At 43.7% G+C, this 19104-nt stretch overlaps 1 protein-coding gene across 18 annotated transcripts in view; it reads right to left on the bottom strand.

Moving 5' to 3' along the window:
- Positions 1-19104, bottom strand: part of CLIP1 (CAP-Gly domain containing linker protein 1) — a 161671-nt gene that overhangs the window by 112774 nt on the left and 29793 nt on the right. For 17 of the 18 annotated variants that reach the window (XM_061603015.1, XM_061603012.1, XM_061603008.1 and 14 more), the window contains 2 exons: positions 18854-19044; positions 17725-18299 (listed from right to left, as the gene is read on the bottom strand). In XM_061603015.1, the coding sequence (XP_061458999.1) occupies positions 17725-18299; positions 18854-18947 (669 nt within the window). In that variant the 5' untranslated portion in view covers positions 18948-19044. Of the gene's footprint in view, positions 1-9368; positions 9374-17724; positions 18300-18853; positions 19045-19104 lie in introns of those variants that run through there. The other variant, XM_061603017.1, reaches the window with a different exon arrangement.

Below are 19104 nucleotides of genomic sequence, written 5' to 3'. Positions count from 1 at the left end.
TGACAGGGAGAGCCAGGGAAGGACGCCTCACAAGCACCCCCACAGCTGCCCTTGACAGCTCAGTCCCCGCAACTCCAGACTCCCCTGTGGGGGTGCAACCTGACCAATCAGAAGCTTCCCAGCCAGTTGCACCGTCGCCTCCTGGCTGAACTGACACTTAGCAGCCCCCCTCCATTGGAGGAGAAAGCCCAGACTGAGGCTCCTCCTTCGCCCTGCGCTCGGAGACACTTGAAGCGGGAGATTCAACAGACCCAGCTAAGGCAGAGTCTTCGTCTGCATCCACGTTCCCAGCCTACTTAAGTGGTTGCGGGAGGGGGAGGCAGCAAGGCTGTGGAGTCGGTATGTCAAACCTTTGACTCCAACTCCTTCATAAATGGCAAATGTATATTGATTTATATTAAAATATTAATTTTATTTTGAAGCCGGAGTCGGTACATTTCAACCGACTCCGACTCAAAACTGCTTCCGACTCCTACTCCACTCAAAATTGCTTCCGACTCTGACTCCACAGCCCTGGGAGACAGTTGCTGAGTCAATGTCTGGGAGTCACGAAGTCATGCTTAGCTAGTGCTAGAGTGATGCTGAGTTCCTAGGAAGAGTAGCTAGTTACATGAGGCGCTCTGCAGTGCAGCTGTCTATTACTTTGAGAAAAAGCCACTGTCGAGTCTGAGACTCTCAACTTCGGGTAGGACAGGTACAGAGACATAGAGTCGGGTGGCACATTGGTGACATCTCAATATTCTTCCAAATCAATCAAAAGTTTTATCAGGGCACACAATTTACCTGTAAGCAAAGGCACTCAAGGGTTATAAGCCAACATTTTTAATTAGAGTAACTTTGTTGCTCAAAAGCTTATGAACACTTCCTCAGAATTTAAAACTTGGTTGTTTTGTCAATACAGTCATGTTTAAAGAACTTTTCAGTCAACTTCTGCTTTTTAATTTTCTAACAAAAAAAAGCCACAAGGGGCTCAGTCATTTGCATTCCAAATCACTAAAAGCATCTGGCTTGATTACATTCCCTTGCCTTCTGCCTTTCTCACCCTCCATTTGGATGGGATAATTTCAGTGGTGTCACTAGGGGTGTGTGGGGTGTGTGGACTGCACCGGGTGACACCATCCGAGGTGACACCCAGAGCCGCCCCACCCCTAGGCACCGGGAAGTGGGGCAGTTGCAGGAACCCAGGGAAGCAGCAGCAACCCCCTGCCCCCAGCCAATAAGCCGCAAGGGCCCACCCCCAGAGGAGAGGCAGTCTGCGGGGCCAATTGGCTGCACCCTCCCATTTTACCTTCGGCCTCCCTTCCCTCCCCCTGCAAGGCTGGCGTGCACACCCCCTCCCGGTTGCCTGGTGAAGCCTGAGGCCTGGCTGGGGCCTGCTCGCCACTTGCCGCCTGCCGAGATGCCACATGGCTTCAAGGCCGGAGACCTCATCTTTGCCAAGATGAAGGGATACCCGCACTGGCCCGCCCGGGTAGGTCTGTGTGAGAGAGATTAAAAGAGCGGGGGGGGGGCAGGGAGGGAGGGAGAAAGAGCGCTCCTTGCCGCCTGGCAACCACGCCCTTCCCTCTCTCCCTCCTGCACTGGGTGACACCAACCCTAGTGATGCCACTGGATAATTTATGTGCTGAACTCTCAGAAACAACAGGACATAGGTGGCCAATATATAGCAAGGTGTCAGAAGTTTATGGCAAAACTGGAGAGAAGCAGGAGGGGGAGCGGGAAGAGATCTGATAAACTCAAAGAATCCCAAACACTCCTGTATACACTCCTGAACGTCCGTCCAGCACTAACTTACTACCTACTTCCTAGCAAAACAGGCCAGAACCCAACCACAAGGGGCGGCATTTATATTGCAGCATGTGCTACACTGTATATACACTGGGACTCTGCTTGTGATAGTTTTGCCCAAAAGGTTGGTCTTGACTACGACAGGAACTATACAGAAAGAGTCAAGACAATTTCCAGTAGTTTTCACTGATAAATTTAGGAATCCTATTCAACTGGGAACAGTATCGCTGATTGCCATGCTACCCTATTACGGTTTTGCTAAAAGGGAAAACAGCGTTCCACACCACATAGTACAAAGTGGTGGATTGTTCTCTCCCCTTCCCCAATTTTCTAAAAAGTCAACTTGACGAATTTACCAAAAACATGGGCAACATTACAACATGGTTAAAACAGTGGCGCTCGTGACCTTCACTCATACTGAGGGAGTGTGCTGAAAAATTGAACAGCAAAGAGAAGATCTGCCAACTCTTTTTTTAGCAGAGCATGACAAAGCCATATAATTCAGGAGGGATGATGTAAAATAGTAATGAGCCAAAGCAGCTGATCTAGAGAATCGCTGGGACTATTTTTCAGGCTGGGGTGAGGGGAGGAAGAGTTTAGATTGGTGCCCAGTTGAGTTTTTAATCACAAGCATGGATAACACCATCATTAAACATCATTTGTCAAATTCAAAAGCAGCACCCCTTTTCCACAATGTGGACTTGAAGGAGACATTTATCTCTCTGTACAAGCAAACACATAAAAAGCTTCCTGATGAGAGCAGATGGCATGGACAGGCCCAGCCGTATAAACAGGCTTATTAAAAATTATTCTCTTGCAGAACACAAAATTGAATGTGTGGTATGCAGCTAGCGATACAAGAAGGCAGCGATTCCTGTTCCCACCTGTCTTCATCACAATCAGTGCCTCTTCCATTCTGCTGCAGTTTGGTTTCTACCAAAGACAACATAATTTGTCTTGCTGTCCTACTTTGGAATTCCCTCCCCTTAAATATTAGACAGGTGCCATCTCTATTATCTTTTTGGCACCTACTGAACGTCTTCCTCTTTCAACAAGCCTTTTAAGAAGAGACCTTATCCCAGTCTGCGTCTGTGTTGGAATTGCTTTTAAGATATTTTTAAAGCTTTTTTAAAAGCTTTTTTAAAAGATGTTTTGTTTTAATATGTTTTAAACTCTGTTTTTAAGATGTTTTATAGTGTTTTTAGTGTTTTGTTTGCCGCCCTGGGCTCCTTCTGGAAGGGCGAGATATAAAATAAATCTAAACCAAATAAACTCTAGATTTCCAGATAGAGACACAAGAACCTGCTATAGTACCTTAGAAACAAATGAGTTTATTGGGGCATGACATATTTCTTAGAGAAGAGCCTAAAAATGGATTGAACTGAGAATGGTGTGTGGGGTCACAGACACTGGTTGGAGCCACTAGCTAAATGCAACAAAGAAAAAATGCCACTCACTAATCATGACATTACCAAAGTTATCCCATAAGAGCAAATTTTACTGTATTACTGATCTGCAGACTTGTATGTTTGATGTGATTGTTCTTGTTGTTGTTGTTGTTATGTGCCTTCAAGTCGATTACGACTTATGGTGACCCTATGAATCAGTGACCTCCAAGAGCATCTTTCGAGAACCACCCTGTTCAGATCTTGTAAGTTCAGGTCTGTGGCTTCTCATTATGTGTCCATAGTATGATAACCTCAGTTTTATCATTTTAGCTTCTAGTGATAGTTCTGGTTTAATTTGTTCTAACACCCAATTATTGGTCTTTTTCGCCAGGGCTGTGGAGTTGGAGTCATGCAGTCGGAGGTGGAAGCAATTTTGGGTGGAGTTGGAGTCGGTAGAAATGTACTGACTCCGACTTCAAAATAAATTTTGATTGACAAATTGTTTAAAATATAATTTCAAAATGTCAAAGAAGCTTCCCATGAAGTCAGCTGTAGTTGAGCATTTCACCATAACTCAAGATGGAAAACATTTTGTGTGTCAGTGTATGACACAGGACCCAGATGAAGACAAATGCTGTGATGCCAAGATCAGCGCATATTCAGGCAGTGATAAAAACGCTCCTATGAGAGCTCCCAATTTAAAAAGACATTTACAGCCCTTTCCAGGGCTGTGGAGTTGGAAGCAATTTTGGGTGGAGTTGGAGTCAAAGGTTTGGTGTACCGACTCCACAGCCCTGTTTTTCACAGTCCATAGTATGCATAAAGCTCTCCCAACACCACATTTCAAATGAGTCGATTTTTCTCTTATCTGCTTTTTTCACTTTCCAACTTTCACATCCATACATAGAGATTGGAAATACCATGGTCTGAATGATCCTGACTTTAGTGTTCAGTGATACATCTTTGCATTTAAGGACCTTTTCTAGTTCTTTCATAGCTGCCCTCCCCAGTCCTAGCCTTCTTCTGATTTCTTGACTATTGTTTCCATTTTGGTTAATGCCTGTGCAGAGGTATTAATAATCCTCGACAAGTTCAATGTCCTCATTGTCAACTTTAAAGTTACATAAATCTTCTGTTGTCATTACTTTAGTCTTCTTGATGTTCAGCTGTAGTCCTGCTTTTGCGTTTTCCTCTTTAACTTTCATCCGCATTCGTTTCAAATCATTACTGTTTTCTGCTAGTAGCATGGTATCGTCTGCATATCTTAAATTATTGATATTTCTCCCTCCAATTTTCACACATCCTTCGATAATAGTTCGATAATTACTGCATTCCCTGTGATCCCCTTTCTTTGGAATTGGGATGTATATGGAACGCTTCCAGTCTGTGGGCCATTGTTTAGTTTTTCATATTTGTTGACAAATGTTTGTCAAAATTTGTAGCAACTCTATTGGCATGCCATCTGTTCCTGTTGATTTGTTTCTTTCAAGTATTTTAAGAGCAACTTTCACCTCACATTCTAAAATTTCTGGTTCTTCATCATACAGTTCCTCCATGAATGAATCTGTCATCCTTGCATCTCTTTTATAGAGTTCTTCAGTGTATTGATTCCATCTTCCTTTTATTTCATCTCGGTCAGTCACTGTGTTCCCCTGTTGATTATTCAACATCCCTACCCTTGGTTTAAATTTCTCTTTAATTTCTCTAATCTTTTGGAATAGGGCTCTTCTACCCTTTGTGCTGTCCTCTTCTATTTCTATACAGTAACTACTGTAATAGTTCTCTTTGTCCCTTCGTACTAGTCGCTGTATTGTTGCATTTAGGGTTCTAACCATGTTTCTATCTCCTGCTTTCCTTCTCTCTTTAACCATTTCAAGAGTTTCTTCAGTCATCCATTGAGGTCTTTCTCTTTTTTTTAATGAGTGGTATTTTTTTTTTTTGCATTCTTCCCTGATAATGTCTCTGACTTCATTCCAAAGTTCTTCTGGTTCTCTGTCAACTAAGTTTAAAGCCTCAAATCTGTTCCTTATTTGATCTTTATATTCTTCGGGGATGCTATTCAAATTGTATTTTGGCATTATGATTGCTTTGTTGTTCTTCCTTAGCTTTACTCTGATTTTTCATGTGACCAGTTCATGATCTGTACCACAGTATGCTCCTGGTCTTGTTTTCACAGAAAGTATGGAACTTCTCCATCTTCTGCTACCAATTATATAATCAATTTGATTCCTATGTTGACCATTTGGTGATGTCTACATATACAGTCGTCTTTTCGGCTGCTCAAAAAACGTGATACAGCAGATCACATTTTGATGTGATACAGCAGAACAAATGCTACCTCTGCTTAGTTACTATTGCCAGATTTGTGGAAACCACCATTATATTTTAATCTGCATGTGAACCACATTTTGTCTATGACGTTCGCTTTAAGAGCCAGCCGTGAAATTTAATGTGGACCCTAGCAAGCAAATCTGCTTTGCAACATTTTGTGAACATCTGGCTCGACACGGGAGTTGGAGCTTTAGAATTCATCTGTAGAAGTAGGAGATTTTGTCAAGCTATGTCAAGGCCATACAAGACACATCCTTAATTCTACCAGGAGTAAGCTTGTTTAGACATCCTATTGCCCTGCAACTGTGATATGAAATACCAATTTCTGCAATAAGACCCATATGATGTGGGCATGCACTATAGGTAGGATCATGGTTGCAGTTTTTATGTCATGGCCTTCAATTCAGTCTTCACAGGAATAGTGATATATGAGCTTGGCAGAACATTTTGTCAAAGCCTTGGTTGCCCTGTATGATGCCTCTGTCGGGAGAGAGACAGGGGGAGTGTGACTCTGTTGATTCTCCTTGATCTCTCAGAAGCTTTTGATACCATCGACCATGGTATCCTTCTGGGAAGACTGGCTGAGTTGGGAGTGGGAGGGACTGCATGGGGGTGGTTCCGCTCCTACTTGGCGGGTTGGCTCCAGAAGGTGGTGCTTGGGGAACATTACTCGGCACCCTGGACTCTCCAGTATGGGGTTCTGCAGGGGTCAGCTCTGTCCCCCATGCTGTTCAACATCTATATGAAACCATTGGGTGCAGTCAGCCGGAGCTTTGGAGTGCGTTGCCATCAGTATGCTGATGACACACAGCTCTATTTCTCCTTTTCATCTTCTTCAGGTGAGGATGTCAATGTGCTGAACCGGTGCCTGGCTGTGACAATGGACTGGATGAGGGCAAATAAACTGAGGCTCAATCCAGGCAAGACTGAGATGCTGCTAGTGGGTGGTTCTTCTGACCGGATGGTGGATGTCCAACCTGTCCTGGATGGGGTTGCACTCCCTCTGAAGGAGCAGGTTCGTAGCTTGGGGGTTCTCCTAGAACCATCTCTGTCACTTGAGGCTCAGGTAGGCTCGGTGGCACGGAGTGCCTTCTACCAACTTTGGTTGGTGGCCCAGCTACACTCCTATCTGGACAGGGATAACCTGGCTTCAATTGTCTATGCTCTGGTAACCTCCAGGCTAGATTACTGCAATGCACTCTATGTGGGGCTGCCTTTGAAGACGGTTCGGAAACTGCAGCTTGTGCAAAATGCAGCGGCCAGATTGGTAACAGGGACCAGACGGTTCAAACACAACCGATTCTGGCCCTCTTGCATTGGCTGCCTGTATGTTTCTGAGCTCGATTCAAGGTGCTGGTTTTAACCCATAAAGCCTTACACGGCTTCGGACCACAATACCTGAAGGACCGCCTCTCCCGACATGAACCCACCCATACACTACGCTCAACATCTAAGGCCCTCCTCCGGGTGCCTACTCTGAGGGAAGCTCGGAGAATGGCAACAAGGGAGAGGGCCTTCTCAGTGGTGGCCCCCAAATTATGGAATGATCTTCCTGACGAGGTGCACCTGGTGCCAGCACTGTTATCTTTTCGGCGCCAGGTCAAGACTTTCCTCTTCTCCCAGGCATTTCAGTATGTGTTTTTTTTTTTTTTTTTCAATAATTTTTATTCAGATTTTCATAAAGCATACAAGACAAAATCATAAAACATTCAAAGACAAAAAACAAAATCAAAAATAGTTAAACAAAAAGAAAAAAAGAAAAAAAAAACAAAAATAAAAAATAAAGAGTAAAATATTGACTTCCCATTTGTCAAAGATCAAATCAGTTATAAGTCTATAATATATAACAATCCTGTCTCTTAAGTCATATTATAAAATCACTTTCCTCCAGTAGTTATCTTACTTAATCATCAAATCTCATAAACATTACTTTATTCTTTCCACAAAAAGTCAAAGAGAGGTTTCAATTCTTTAAGAAATATATCTATCAATTTTTTTTCCCAGATAAGCATATCGATTAATCCATCTCATTACTAATTATGATAATCTTATTGTCATAACCATAGTCAAAATAAACATTTCAATTTCAGTATGTGTTTTAAATTGCTTTTAATTTTTTTTCAATTGTGTTTTTAAATTGTTTTTTGTGTTTTAAAATCTGTATATTTGTTTTTATTGTTTTTAATTGCTGTAAACCACCCAGAGAGCTTCGGCTATGGGGCGGTATATAAATGTAATAAGTAAAATAAATAAATAAAGTGAAAAACAATTCATTAATCTAGAGCCATTGGTGAGCAGTGAGGTAGCCAAATTTGCTGATGATACCAAATTGTTCAAGACATCTGGTTGGCCACTATGGGAACAGGATGCTGGACTAGATGGGCCTTTTGTCTGATCCAGCAAGCCTCTTCTTAATTCTTAACTGCAACTGGGATTCCTTACCTTGCCCCTTTATTTCAATCTTTGCTACTAATCTTAACTTATATCTATGATCATGAAGGTCAGAAGTTTCTTTTAATATTATGAAATGTTAGTTGGTCTACACAAAAATATTCATAGTTAAATGCCTGTGAACAGCTGCACACTCATTTTATCACCTTTTGACTCCCAAGTGGAAGCTTCTGATTTTGACCATTACACAATCTTCTGGGCCATGTCTGACCACTCTTGGGTTCCTACACCTCACCTCCACACGCAAATAGAATACATAAATAAAATCAATTCCCTTATGTCCTGCACACTACTAAAACTTCAAATACATCTGAAGAAGATATTTAAAAAAACATGATATAAACAGGGCTCTTCCCTTCTAAAACCTCTCAAGTGCTTCTGATATGATGGCAGGAAAAGCAAATGGCAAGTTTTCGTAGAGCCTTGAAGACCTGGCTATTCAGGCAGGCCTACAGGATTTCAGGAGCGGATTAGTTTATCTGTTATAGAAGTGGGTGGTTTTAGATTAATTATAGATTGGGCTTTTTGGCTTATATGTTGTATTTTATTCTATTATGTACGTTGCCTAGAGTGGCCGTTAATTCGGCCAGATAGGCGACTTAAAAATAAAATTTTATTATTATTATTATTATATTCTAAGATTTTTTCACTTGGATATACTTTAATCAAATACTAGGTACCCATCCGCTTCTAGGAAGGACAAAACCTTCGTTTGGTTGATGAATGCAGCAGCAGACATATCACTGACTTTCCTGCTCCCCTTGTCTTCTAGGAGAATACCATTCAGAGGAAACTCCACAAGCCCTGAAGCAATGCTGTATCTCTTCATGGAGCCTTTTACAAGCAAAGCCTTTAGGAGCACAACACTCTACTGACTTTTAAAAAGCAGATTCACCCTTCGTGCACCTGGATCATTTCAGATAGCCTCTCAGCCTCAGAGGAAGGCAATGGTAAACCACCTCTGAATACCGCTTACCATGAAAACCCTATTCATAGGGTCGCCATAAGTCAGGATCGACTTGAAGGTAATCCATAGGGGTTCTATTGGGAAAGGCTTGACAAGTCTGAGCTGGGCTATCCATTGAGGGAAAGAGCATTATTAACTATACCACAGCCAAAACTTCATATTGTGTATGACATGGAGATGTTGCCAGAGCTTGGAAGTAACTCGTTATTTTTAATACAAGTTAACTTGTAATTCGTTACAATTTTAAATAATGAGTGGGTAATTCCATTACATTTGGCAAGTAACGGAACGACTAGTAATTTCCCTACTTTTCAGCTGCAACTTTAACGTTTCCACGTTAGGTTGCACGTTACTTGGGGGCGGGAACAAGGGGAAGACAGCTCCTGGCTGTGATTGGTTAACACAAGACATGTGCCTCACACTGATTGGACCTCTGCGCAGACTCTCTCTTCCCTCGTGATCTGTGTTAGGAGGCACGAGGGAAGAGGTGAATAGGCAGGGCCTGCTAGCGTCTGAGAGGACAAAATGGACACCGGAGGAAAAAGCCAGGGCAAGGACAACGGAGGAGAAGGCAGCAGCAGAATGGCGAAGAGCTGTGGAGGTGAGTGACAATGATTTTTGTGTGTGTGTGCCACCCCGCGCCCCTTCCCCCCCCGCGGCATCCCCCCCCCGCGGCCCGTTCTGCCCCCTCCACTGCCTCTCCTTGCCTAGGTATGCATGGGAACAAGGGGGAGAGTTCAAAAAGGGGGGGAAGGAAGAGAAGTAGGCCAGAGCTTGGAAAAGTTACTTTTTTTGAACTACAACTCCCATCAGCCCTAGGCAACATGGCCACTGGATTAGGCTGATGGGAGCTGTAGTTCAAAAAAGTAACTTTTCCAAGCTCTGGCCTACTTCTCTTCCCCCCCTTTTTGAACTCTCCCCCTTGTTCCCATGCATACCTCTGTGTTGTATTTATCCAGACAGAGCACTCCTGCCTTTTAAAATGCCGGCTAGCTTTTTATTGTATATTTATTTGAACTCCATCTTTCTTTTTATTTGTATTTTTGTCCTGTTTAATCACAAGACTGAATTGTATGTGGGACAAAAACTGTCTCAGTAATAATAATAATAATAATAATAATAATAATAATAAAAATAAAAAATCATTAGGCATATAATAAATGGCTTAAGGCTGATTTTTTTGTTCTTGGCAGAGATGAGGTGAGAAGTAGGGTCCTTGCAGCTCCTCCTCTCAGTCCCCCAGCTCTCAAACTCATGTTCTGTGAGAAAGAGAGAGATTCCCAGTCCCAGAGAGAGATAGACTGTTGACAATCTCTGCTAATATCTATACAAATGTACATAACATGCATCACCTGAACTCACATGATCTAGAGTTACCTTAGATCTTGCAAGATTTGCAAATGAGAAGCAATAGGGTTTTATATTAGTTCTGATTGTCTATTGGGCTATCATAGGTTGTTTTTTTCATTTTCTATGGCAAAAACTCCAACTTCAGTGGAATTTATGTGATGTGTTCTAATCATTTGAATTTGGCTAATGAATGCTTTATTCTTTCATCAGAACTTTAGCAGTAGTACTAAAATATTAATAAAAAAGATCGAGGACGTGGACAAGGTGCTTGGACAGGTACGTGCAACCACTTCGGTACTAGATCCTTGCCCCTCTTGGCTAATAAAAACTGGCAAGGAGGGAACAGTTGGCTGGGCCAGGGAAGTGATAAATGCCTCCTTGCGAGAGGGAGTGGTCCCTGGCTGTCTGAAGGAGGCAGCAGTGAGACCACTCCTGAAAAAGCCTTCCCTGGACCCAGAGGATTTCAGCAGCTACAGACCAGTGGCAAATGTTCCATATCTCGGCAAGATCTTGGAACGAGTGGTTGCTGACCAGCTCCAGGCGCTATTGGATGAAACCGATTATCTAGATCCATTTCAATCGGGTTTCAGGCCCGGTTTCGGCACTGAGACGGCCTTGGTCGCCCTGTTTGATGATCTATGTCGGGAGAGAGACAGAGGGAGTGTAACTCTGTTGATTCTCCTTGATCTCTCAGCGGCTTTTGATACCATTGACCATGGTATCCTTCTGGAGAGGCTTGCGGAGTTGGGAGTTGGAGGCACTGCGTGGCAGTGGTTCCGCTCCTACTTGGCAGGCCGTCTCCAGAAGATAGTGCTTGGGGAACATTGCTCGACACCGTGGGTACTCCAATGTGGGGTCCCGCAGGGTTCGGTTTTGTCTCCCATGCTTTTTAACATCTATATGAAGCCGTTGGGTGCGGTCATCAGGAGTTTTGGAGTGCGTTGTCACCAGTACGCTGATGACACGCAGCTTTACTTCTCCTTTTCATCTTCCTCAAGTGAGGCGGTCAGTGTGCTGAACCGTTGCCTGGACGCGACAATGGACTGGATGAAAACTAACAAACTGAGACTCAATCCTGATAAGACTGAGATGCTGTTGGTGGATGGTTTTTCCAATCAGATGGTGGATACATATCCTGTCCTGGATGGGGTTACACTCCCCCTAAAGGAACAGGTTCGTAGTCTGGGAGTCGTTCTAGACTCTTCCCTGTCACTTGAGGCTCATGTAGCCTCCGTGGCACGGAATGCGTTCTACCAACTTCGATTGGTAGCCCAGCTACGTCCCTACCTGAGTAAGGAGGATCTTACATCAGTAGTACATGCTCTAGTAACCTCACGTTTGGATTACTGTAATGTGCTCTACGTAGGGCTACCTCTGAAGACGGTTCGGAAGCTACAGCTGGTGCAAAATGCAGCGGCCAGACTGCTAACAAGAACGAAGCGATCTGACCATATAACACCTGTTCTGGCCCGCTTACACTGGCTTCCAATACGCTTCCGGGCCAGATTCAAAGTGTTGGTACTAACCTACAAAGCCTTATACGGCACGGGACCATGATATCTGTCGGAACGCCTCTCCCGCTATGAACCGGCTCGTACACTACGGTCTGCTACGAAGGCCCTCCTCCGGGTCCCGACTCATAGGGAGGCCCGGAGGGCAGTGACAAGATCAAGGGCCTTCTCAGTGGTGGCCCCCGAACTATGGAATAGTCTCCCCGAGGAGGTTCGCCTGGCGCCGACACTATCATCCTTTCGGCGCCAGGTTAAAACCTTTCTTTACTCCGAGGCATTTTAATTTTTTGTTAATGATTGTAATGTCTGTAATTTGATTTTAGCCTTTGCTGTTTTTAGATTGTGAAATTTGATTTTAGACTGATGTTTTTGTATTATATTGTATTTTATTGTATCTATGTTCACCACCCAGAGAGCTATTGCTAGTCGGGCGGTATATAAGTTTTAAAAATAAAATAAATAAATAAATAAATAAAAAGGGAAAGAAAAAATACTTTACATACATCATTCAGCTGTATTGCTAATTATAGATATAGATATAAAAGATAAACGGCATTTTGTCAAAAGTATTTTTGTCTACATTTTATACCTCATCCTTGGTTTTCCAAGCTTGGCATGGAATGCTCCTCATACAGAATTAATTTGAAATGCTGCATATTTATGATCATAATCATCATATTCAAAATAAAAAATATATGTACCGCCTTCAAGTTGATTCCAACTTATGGTGACCCTATGAATAGGGTTTTCATGAGGCTGAGAGGCAGTGACTGGCCCAAGGTCACCCAGTGAGCTTCATGGCTATGTGGGGATTTGAACCCTAGTCTCATTTTGTTCTCACAACAACCCTGTGAGATAGTAGGTTAGACTGGCCCAGGCAGGGTTATTCAGTGAGCAAAAATGATGCAAATAGGATCTCTTTTAATTGTGCTATTGACCTGCTTACTTCCACTCTGACTGGGGCATCTTGCAGCATGGGGAAGAGATGGGGGCACATCACAGCTGAAGTTCACCCATATAGGAGCATTATCTCTTGTTTATTACAGAGACGCCTGTCGCAGGTTTTGCTGCTGAGAGCAGCAGTCAGTTAGTGCGGCCACTTGAGTCACAGCTTGTTGATCCTGAGGAGGCAAAACTAGAAAGTGAGGTTCAGAAAGGAGGCCCTATGCATGAGGAGGAGGAGGGCATGAAGCAGTGCCAGTTGCCCACAGCCACATCTGCCCACAGCAAGTACCATGGTTTGGCTTTGAGAAAGCTTGTACATTTGTGAGCCAGAGTGGGAAAAATGTTGTTGTACGATGCAATTACTGCCTTCCAAGGATCAAAAATCTGAGATCAGCTGTTTCCTCCTCATCCAATGTGAAGAAACATTTTGAGGTAAGCCTTTGCCATGCTGGTCCTCAAAGAGTGTCCATTGTCTATTTATGTTTAAATTGTGAAGTTCCTCTTCCATTTTTTCTTGGATTCATGCTTTGTTCTTCTTCCTCAGAGGGCACACCCTGAGAAGCTGAGAGCAATTGAAGAAGCAATAAAGGCAAGGAGACGTGGCCTTCCTGAACCAATGCATGACACCCCTCCTCCCAAAATGCTGAAGCAGCAGCAGACAACGCTTGAGAGGTGGGGATCTGGCAGGGAGCCTGTCACCCAAAGCAATCTCGACAGGAGAATCATTGATTTCATTGTAGAGGAGACATTACCACTTCAGACTGTGGACAAACCATCATTCATTAATCTGGTTCGCATTGGACTCCCCAAAGATCTCACCATCATATGTGCCAAGACTCTGAGAGACAGAATTGAGAAGAGAGCATGCCACGAGAGAAACTCTTGCAAACCGAATGGGTGCTGTGGCATATATAGCAACCACTGCAGACTGTTGGACCAATGGCAAGAAGAGTTACTTTGGGGTAACAGCCCACTGGATCAACCCAACTACCCTGAAACGTGAGGTCGGGACCTTGGCTTGTAAGCGTCTGAAGGGGCGCCATACATACGATGTCCTTTCAAAAGCACTGCATGATGTACATGTGCAGTACAGGATCCACAACAAAGTTATGTGCACTACTACAGACAATGGTTCCAACTTTGTGAAAGCGTTCAGAGTTTTCATGGCCAAAGAACCAGTGGAAGCTGCAGGCACCAGTGACGATGATGGTGATAACCAGGAGGAGGAGGAGGCTGAGGTGGAGTTTGTGCCTATCTGTGACATCCTGGACACAGGACCTGAGGCAGAGGAAGAAGCTGCAGACTCAGGAGAGGATTTTATTTTACCACCACACCAGAGATGTGCTAGCCACACCCTCAACCTTGTGGCAACACAAGACATAGAGGCCATGCTTTCTGACTCCTCCAAAAGTAGTCTTCTTGGTCCTTTCAAGAAACAGTTTCGTTCCTTGATGGGAAAGTGCAGCAAGTTGTGGTCCAAGCAGAACCAGTCAGCCCAGATTGCTGAGTATATCCGTGCGCAATATGGTGTGTATCTGAAGGTACCGAATAAGACCAGGTGGAATTCCACCTTTGATGCGTTGAAGCAACTACATGAGCTCCTGTCAACTGTGCCACTAAAAATGCATGCCATAATGGACCGCTGCTCCTTGTCCAGGATCACAGCTGCTGAGAATGAAGTGGTACAGGAATACACAGAGATTATGGAGCCACTAGCCCAGTCCCTAGATATCCTGCAACGGGAGAACGGCATGTTCATGGGGTATTTGCTACCAACGCTCTGCAATCTGGACCGCAAGTTAGAAGGACTGGAAAACAAACCTGAGAGGTACACATACTGTTTTCAGCTGCTGAGAGGTGTGCGCGAAGCCCTAAGAAAGCGGTTTGCAGCTATCTGGGAGGACAAGAGGCTTCTTCTGGCAGCCTGCCTACACCCTCGCTTCAAACTAGATTGGCTGGAATCGTGTCAGGCCGCCACCCATACCAACAAGTAAGAACATTAAGGAAGCCCTTTGGGTGGATTACTCCAAGGGAAATGTTGTCTCAAGGGAGGCATCAGAGGGCTTAAGGTGGTAGGCAGGGGCTGGGCCTTTTCTTCCTGGGGCTCCTCATCACAACCTTGGGTTGCTGCAGGTAATCCTTAAGGGTCTGCTGTGCTGCCCCATGAGTGTGGTGACTTGGTCACCTTCCTACCTTCCATGTCATCATCCACAGGCTCAGGCTGGACCCTGAACCAGGGGACATGACAAGCATCAGGAAATGAAGAGCAGATGATGGTTTCCTAACATATATGTGTTAACATATCCTCTCTCTTTCTTAGATACACAATGGAAGCCTTGTTGAAAGCTGAAATAAAGATGGGTGTACTTAATGAGGACAGTGATCAGTCTTCAGATAAAGACCGGGAAGGAGATGACTTAGCAGATGACTTCTTTAACTTTCTGCCCCAGGGCAAGAAGTCAGCAGTGGACACTGCTGAGGAGGAACTGGTGAGGTACCTGAGGTCTCCCAGCAGGGAAGTGTCATCACTCCATGGCTTTCCACGTGTGCTGCGGTGTTTTTTGCAGCACAACACAGGTATGCCTTCAAGCGCCGCAGTAGAACGCCTGTTCAGTACTGGTGGCAACGTAATGACTGTAAAAAGACATTCCTTGTCTGACATGCTCTTTGAGCATCTTGTTCTTTTGAGACATAACAGAAACATATTATAAAAGCATTTGAAGTGTAAAATTTGATTTCAAGAGTTGGGGTATCTTCATTGCTTGGGGGGATGTGAGATTCTGTTATGCCATTATGTTAATCTTATGGATAAAATTTTTTATTCTACTACCCCCTGTGTGTGTGTGTTTATTTTTAATATTGTTTTAGGCTTCTTAGATGTGCAGCAGCCAAGGCCAGCACCTTGTAGGAGTTTTTTTTAAAAAGTAACTGAAATGTAACTGTAGTGGTTACTTTTGAGAAAAAGTAAAGTAATCAGTTACTTTCAGAGCAATTGTAATCGTAACGGTAATTACTACTTTTTTGGGCCAAGTAATTGTAACTGTAATTTATTACTTTTAAAAGTAATCTTCCAAGCTCTGGATGTTGCCAGAAATGGCTTCCTCACCTCAAATTCTCTCCCTCTGCACTGTAACATTTACAATCCCTTGACCGCAATGCATGCTTCTCTGCCGAAAGCAGAAAAAGATATGGCACAGGGAAGCTGTGGTACAGGGAGAGAATTTGAGACAGGGATCTCATTTTTCGCAGCATTTCCCATGTCGCATGAAATATTACTTTATTTTTATTTATTTATTAGATTTATATCCCACCCTTCCTCCCAGTAGGAGCCCAGGGCGGCAAACAAAAGCACTAAAAACACTTTAAAACATCATAAGACAGGCTTTAAAATATATTAAAACAAAACAAAAACGCTTTAAAAACATATTTTTTAAAAAGCTTAAAAAACATATTAAAAAGCAATTCCAACACCAGACGCAGACTGTGCAGTTTCAACCTCTGTCATCCCATGCTGAGTATGTGCGGCATTGTCTAGGGCTGTCAGGAACTACTACATTTCCCATAGTTCCTTACAGTGTTTGATAGTGCTGTGCATACTTGAACCCTCCATGCCACTAATTAAAATTTGGGAATGGGAGACAGAAGGAATAGAGGCTTTGGTGAGGAGGGGGCTCAAATAATATAGGTAACCAGCGAAGGTATCTATCAAGCAGTGAAATATATTCTGTAACATGTTCTAAAATTAATAAAGACATCAAGGTATCAAAAATATATGCAAAGCATCCTCTTCTAAATAACATAATAATACTCTAGTTGCAAATGTAGATGATTAGATTTGCACCACTGCTTAGGAAACATAAGTAGTAGTATCAACAGGAAACTTGATTTAAAGCTGCAGTCCTATACACACTTACCTGAGAATATTGAACTTTATGGGACTTACTTCTAAGTAGCTATGTATAGGATTGCACACTGTCAGTGATTTAAACTGTGTTTTTTTCTTGCTCAGGATATGTGGGTCTGTTGAACTTCAGAAGTTCTAATTTCAAACCCACCCATTTGCATTCTGAAATATGGCACCATCACAAGAGCCTATATAAAGAAAGCCATGTTTTCTGAAATTCTAGACAGAATGGATTCCATACAGTCTTTGGACAGGGCAAGGCCATTATGAACATGATTACAAAAGTGACTTCCAATTGACAGGCCCTGAAAGACTTTCCAAAACTGGAGTACATCAGCTGGCATCTAATAGGCCTTTGAGGTTAAGCTATGCCCAAGAAGGGACGCTGTCAGGCCTGCAGAGATGTGGCAGGTAGGCAAACGGGTCACATCACTTGTCCAAATAAGAAACAAGTCCTGCAAAAAGAGTTCATGCAATGTTCCCGCTGTCAGTGTGCATACAATCATGAGCTCCAGTCTCTTTAGACTGGACGGCCTGATAGCATTTACGCTGCCTTGAGGAAAAATGTCTTTCAGGCTTGTAATAGAAGGTGATAGGCTGGTCCTCCCTAGCAACTGTCAATGCCAATTGGCCTTATTGCCCCACAGGCATGAACAGCAAAAGCACTTCCAAAAAGTCTGGGCCACTAGATATTGAATGAAAGCAAGGGGGAAGCCATTAAATTCCAGGAGGATGATCTGTGGATGGATGACGCTGCTTTGGCAAGTGACTGAACTAGTTGGTCCCTCTCCATAGACATCTGGTTCTTTTAGCTCTGATTACATTCTAGGGACTTCTGTGACATGATTAAATCCCAGAAAAATTTAGCCACAGAATCATTTGAATCCTACTTTTTAGTTACAAGATGCGGAGTGCTGGGCAGGCACTAGACACCAATTCCCAAAGGCTCCACTGACAATCATAGTGCATGGGCAGATTGACATGGAGGTAGCCTCTATCAAAGATTAGCTACTGTATTCTGAAATGAGGCCTATTAAGTCATGCCACATAGTAGCAGTTGGTTGGTTAGAGAAAACAAAACAAACTTACCAAAACTCTGTCCCCCATTTTGAGTTCTCGTTCTCCTTTTTTCAGAGAGCCTGATTCAGAAAGGTTTGATATTGATTCACTTGCTGTTTTGGAAAGATTGCTGATTTGAGAAGCGGGGTGCTCCTTCGCAGCAGGAGGCGATGTCTTGTGGGGAATACCCGTGGGGGGCAGGTGTGCCGCTGAAGAAGGCAAAGACACAAGGCTAGCAGCTGACACAGAGGTTGGCGAAGTTGCCTGGGAAGCATTAGAGGCCTGCGTACCGTTGGCTTCATCCTCAGCTACCACTTTCCGCGTTAGCTTAGAGGGTCTCGTAAATATTCCCCTGAGGGGCTCACATTGGAAATACCGAACTCCAGCCACAGAGCCATCGTTCTTGCCAATGGGCTCATCCAAAACAATTCCTGCCCACTGTCCAGGAGCAAACTGCGTTTCTCCAAGGAACTGGATAAAACCAGGCTTATTCCCATTGACCCAAACACGCTCCCCGATCCTGAAGTCATCCACAAACTCATCCTGTGCTTCTGAAGTGGGTGCAGGTGGTGTCTTCTCAATGGCTGCTGTCTTTTCCGATGAGGCTATAACCAAATGCAGGAGAGAGACATTTATTCTGTGGTTGTACGTGTCAACTCCCGCCAAATCAGTTCACTTACATGCTGCCCACCTGCCTCCACCCCTTACCCAGAAACGCCCATCCTGTCTCCAGGCCCACCTTGTATCCAACAGTTGGGTCACATCACACAAATAGCACAACTGAGCACAATTTTTTGTGGAAAGGGGGCATATGAATAAAATGGTGATGATGATAAATTGAGTTTATAGTCCCTATCAAGCCAAAAAGGATGGGGCTATGTAGTTGGGTCAGTATAATGCAGTACTGCCTGGAGGTGCCCCCCTACTTGTGAAAGGAAAGGATATAATGTTCCAAGGGTTTGGAGAGGGATATTGGGGGGGGGGAAGGAGCACACAACCACACATCCAACTGACTCTTGATTCTGCAAAACATCTGCAGCTCTCCACCCTCATACCTAGCAGCTATTAAAAATTAAGCCTGCATCAGAAGTGGGCAGCATCAGAACTGTGTGCAACAACTTTTATCAGGTTAAAAAAAAACCCCACCCCTCTTCCTTACCAGGAGCAACAGATGCAGCAGTTTTCAGTAATGCAGTTCCAGGCTTGCTGATCTTGGTGGGAGCCTTAAGCCCACTCGGTTTCAACATACTCATCTTCTCTTCTGCTGTCAGTGTTTTATCCCCTCTTGCCAGCAGTAACTATCTTTTCTCAATCATGGATGCAATATGGATGCTTGCCTCCAAGTTAAACCTGTGTGCATTAGAGAAATAAAAAAAGGAAAGATAACATAAGCTTTTTGCTCCTAAAGGC

Source organism: Rhineura floridana, chromosome 19, assembly GCF_030035675.1.
Source record: "Rhineura floridana isolate rRhiFlo1 chromosome 19, rRhiFlo1.hap2, whole genome shotgun sequence".
NCBI lineage: Eukaryota > Metazoa > Chordata > Lepidosauria > Squamata > Rhineuridae > Rhineura > Rhineura floridana.
Note: the sequence above shows the minus strand (reverse complement) of the source record. Positions and strands in the feature narration are given on the sequence as shown.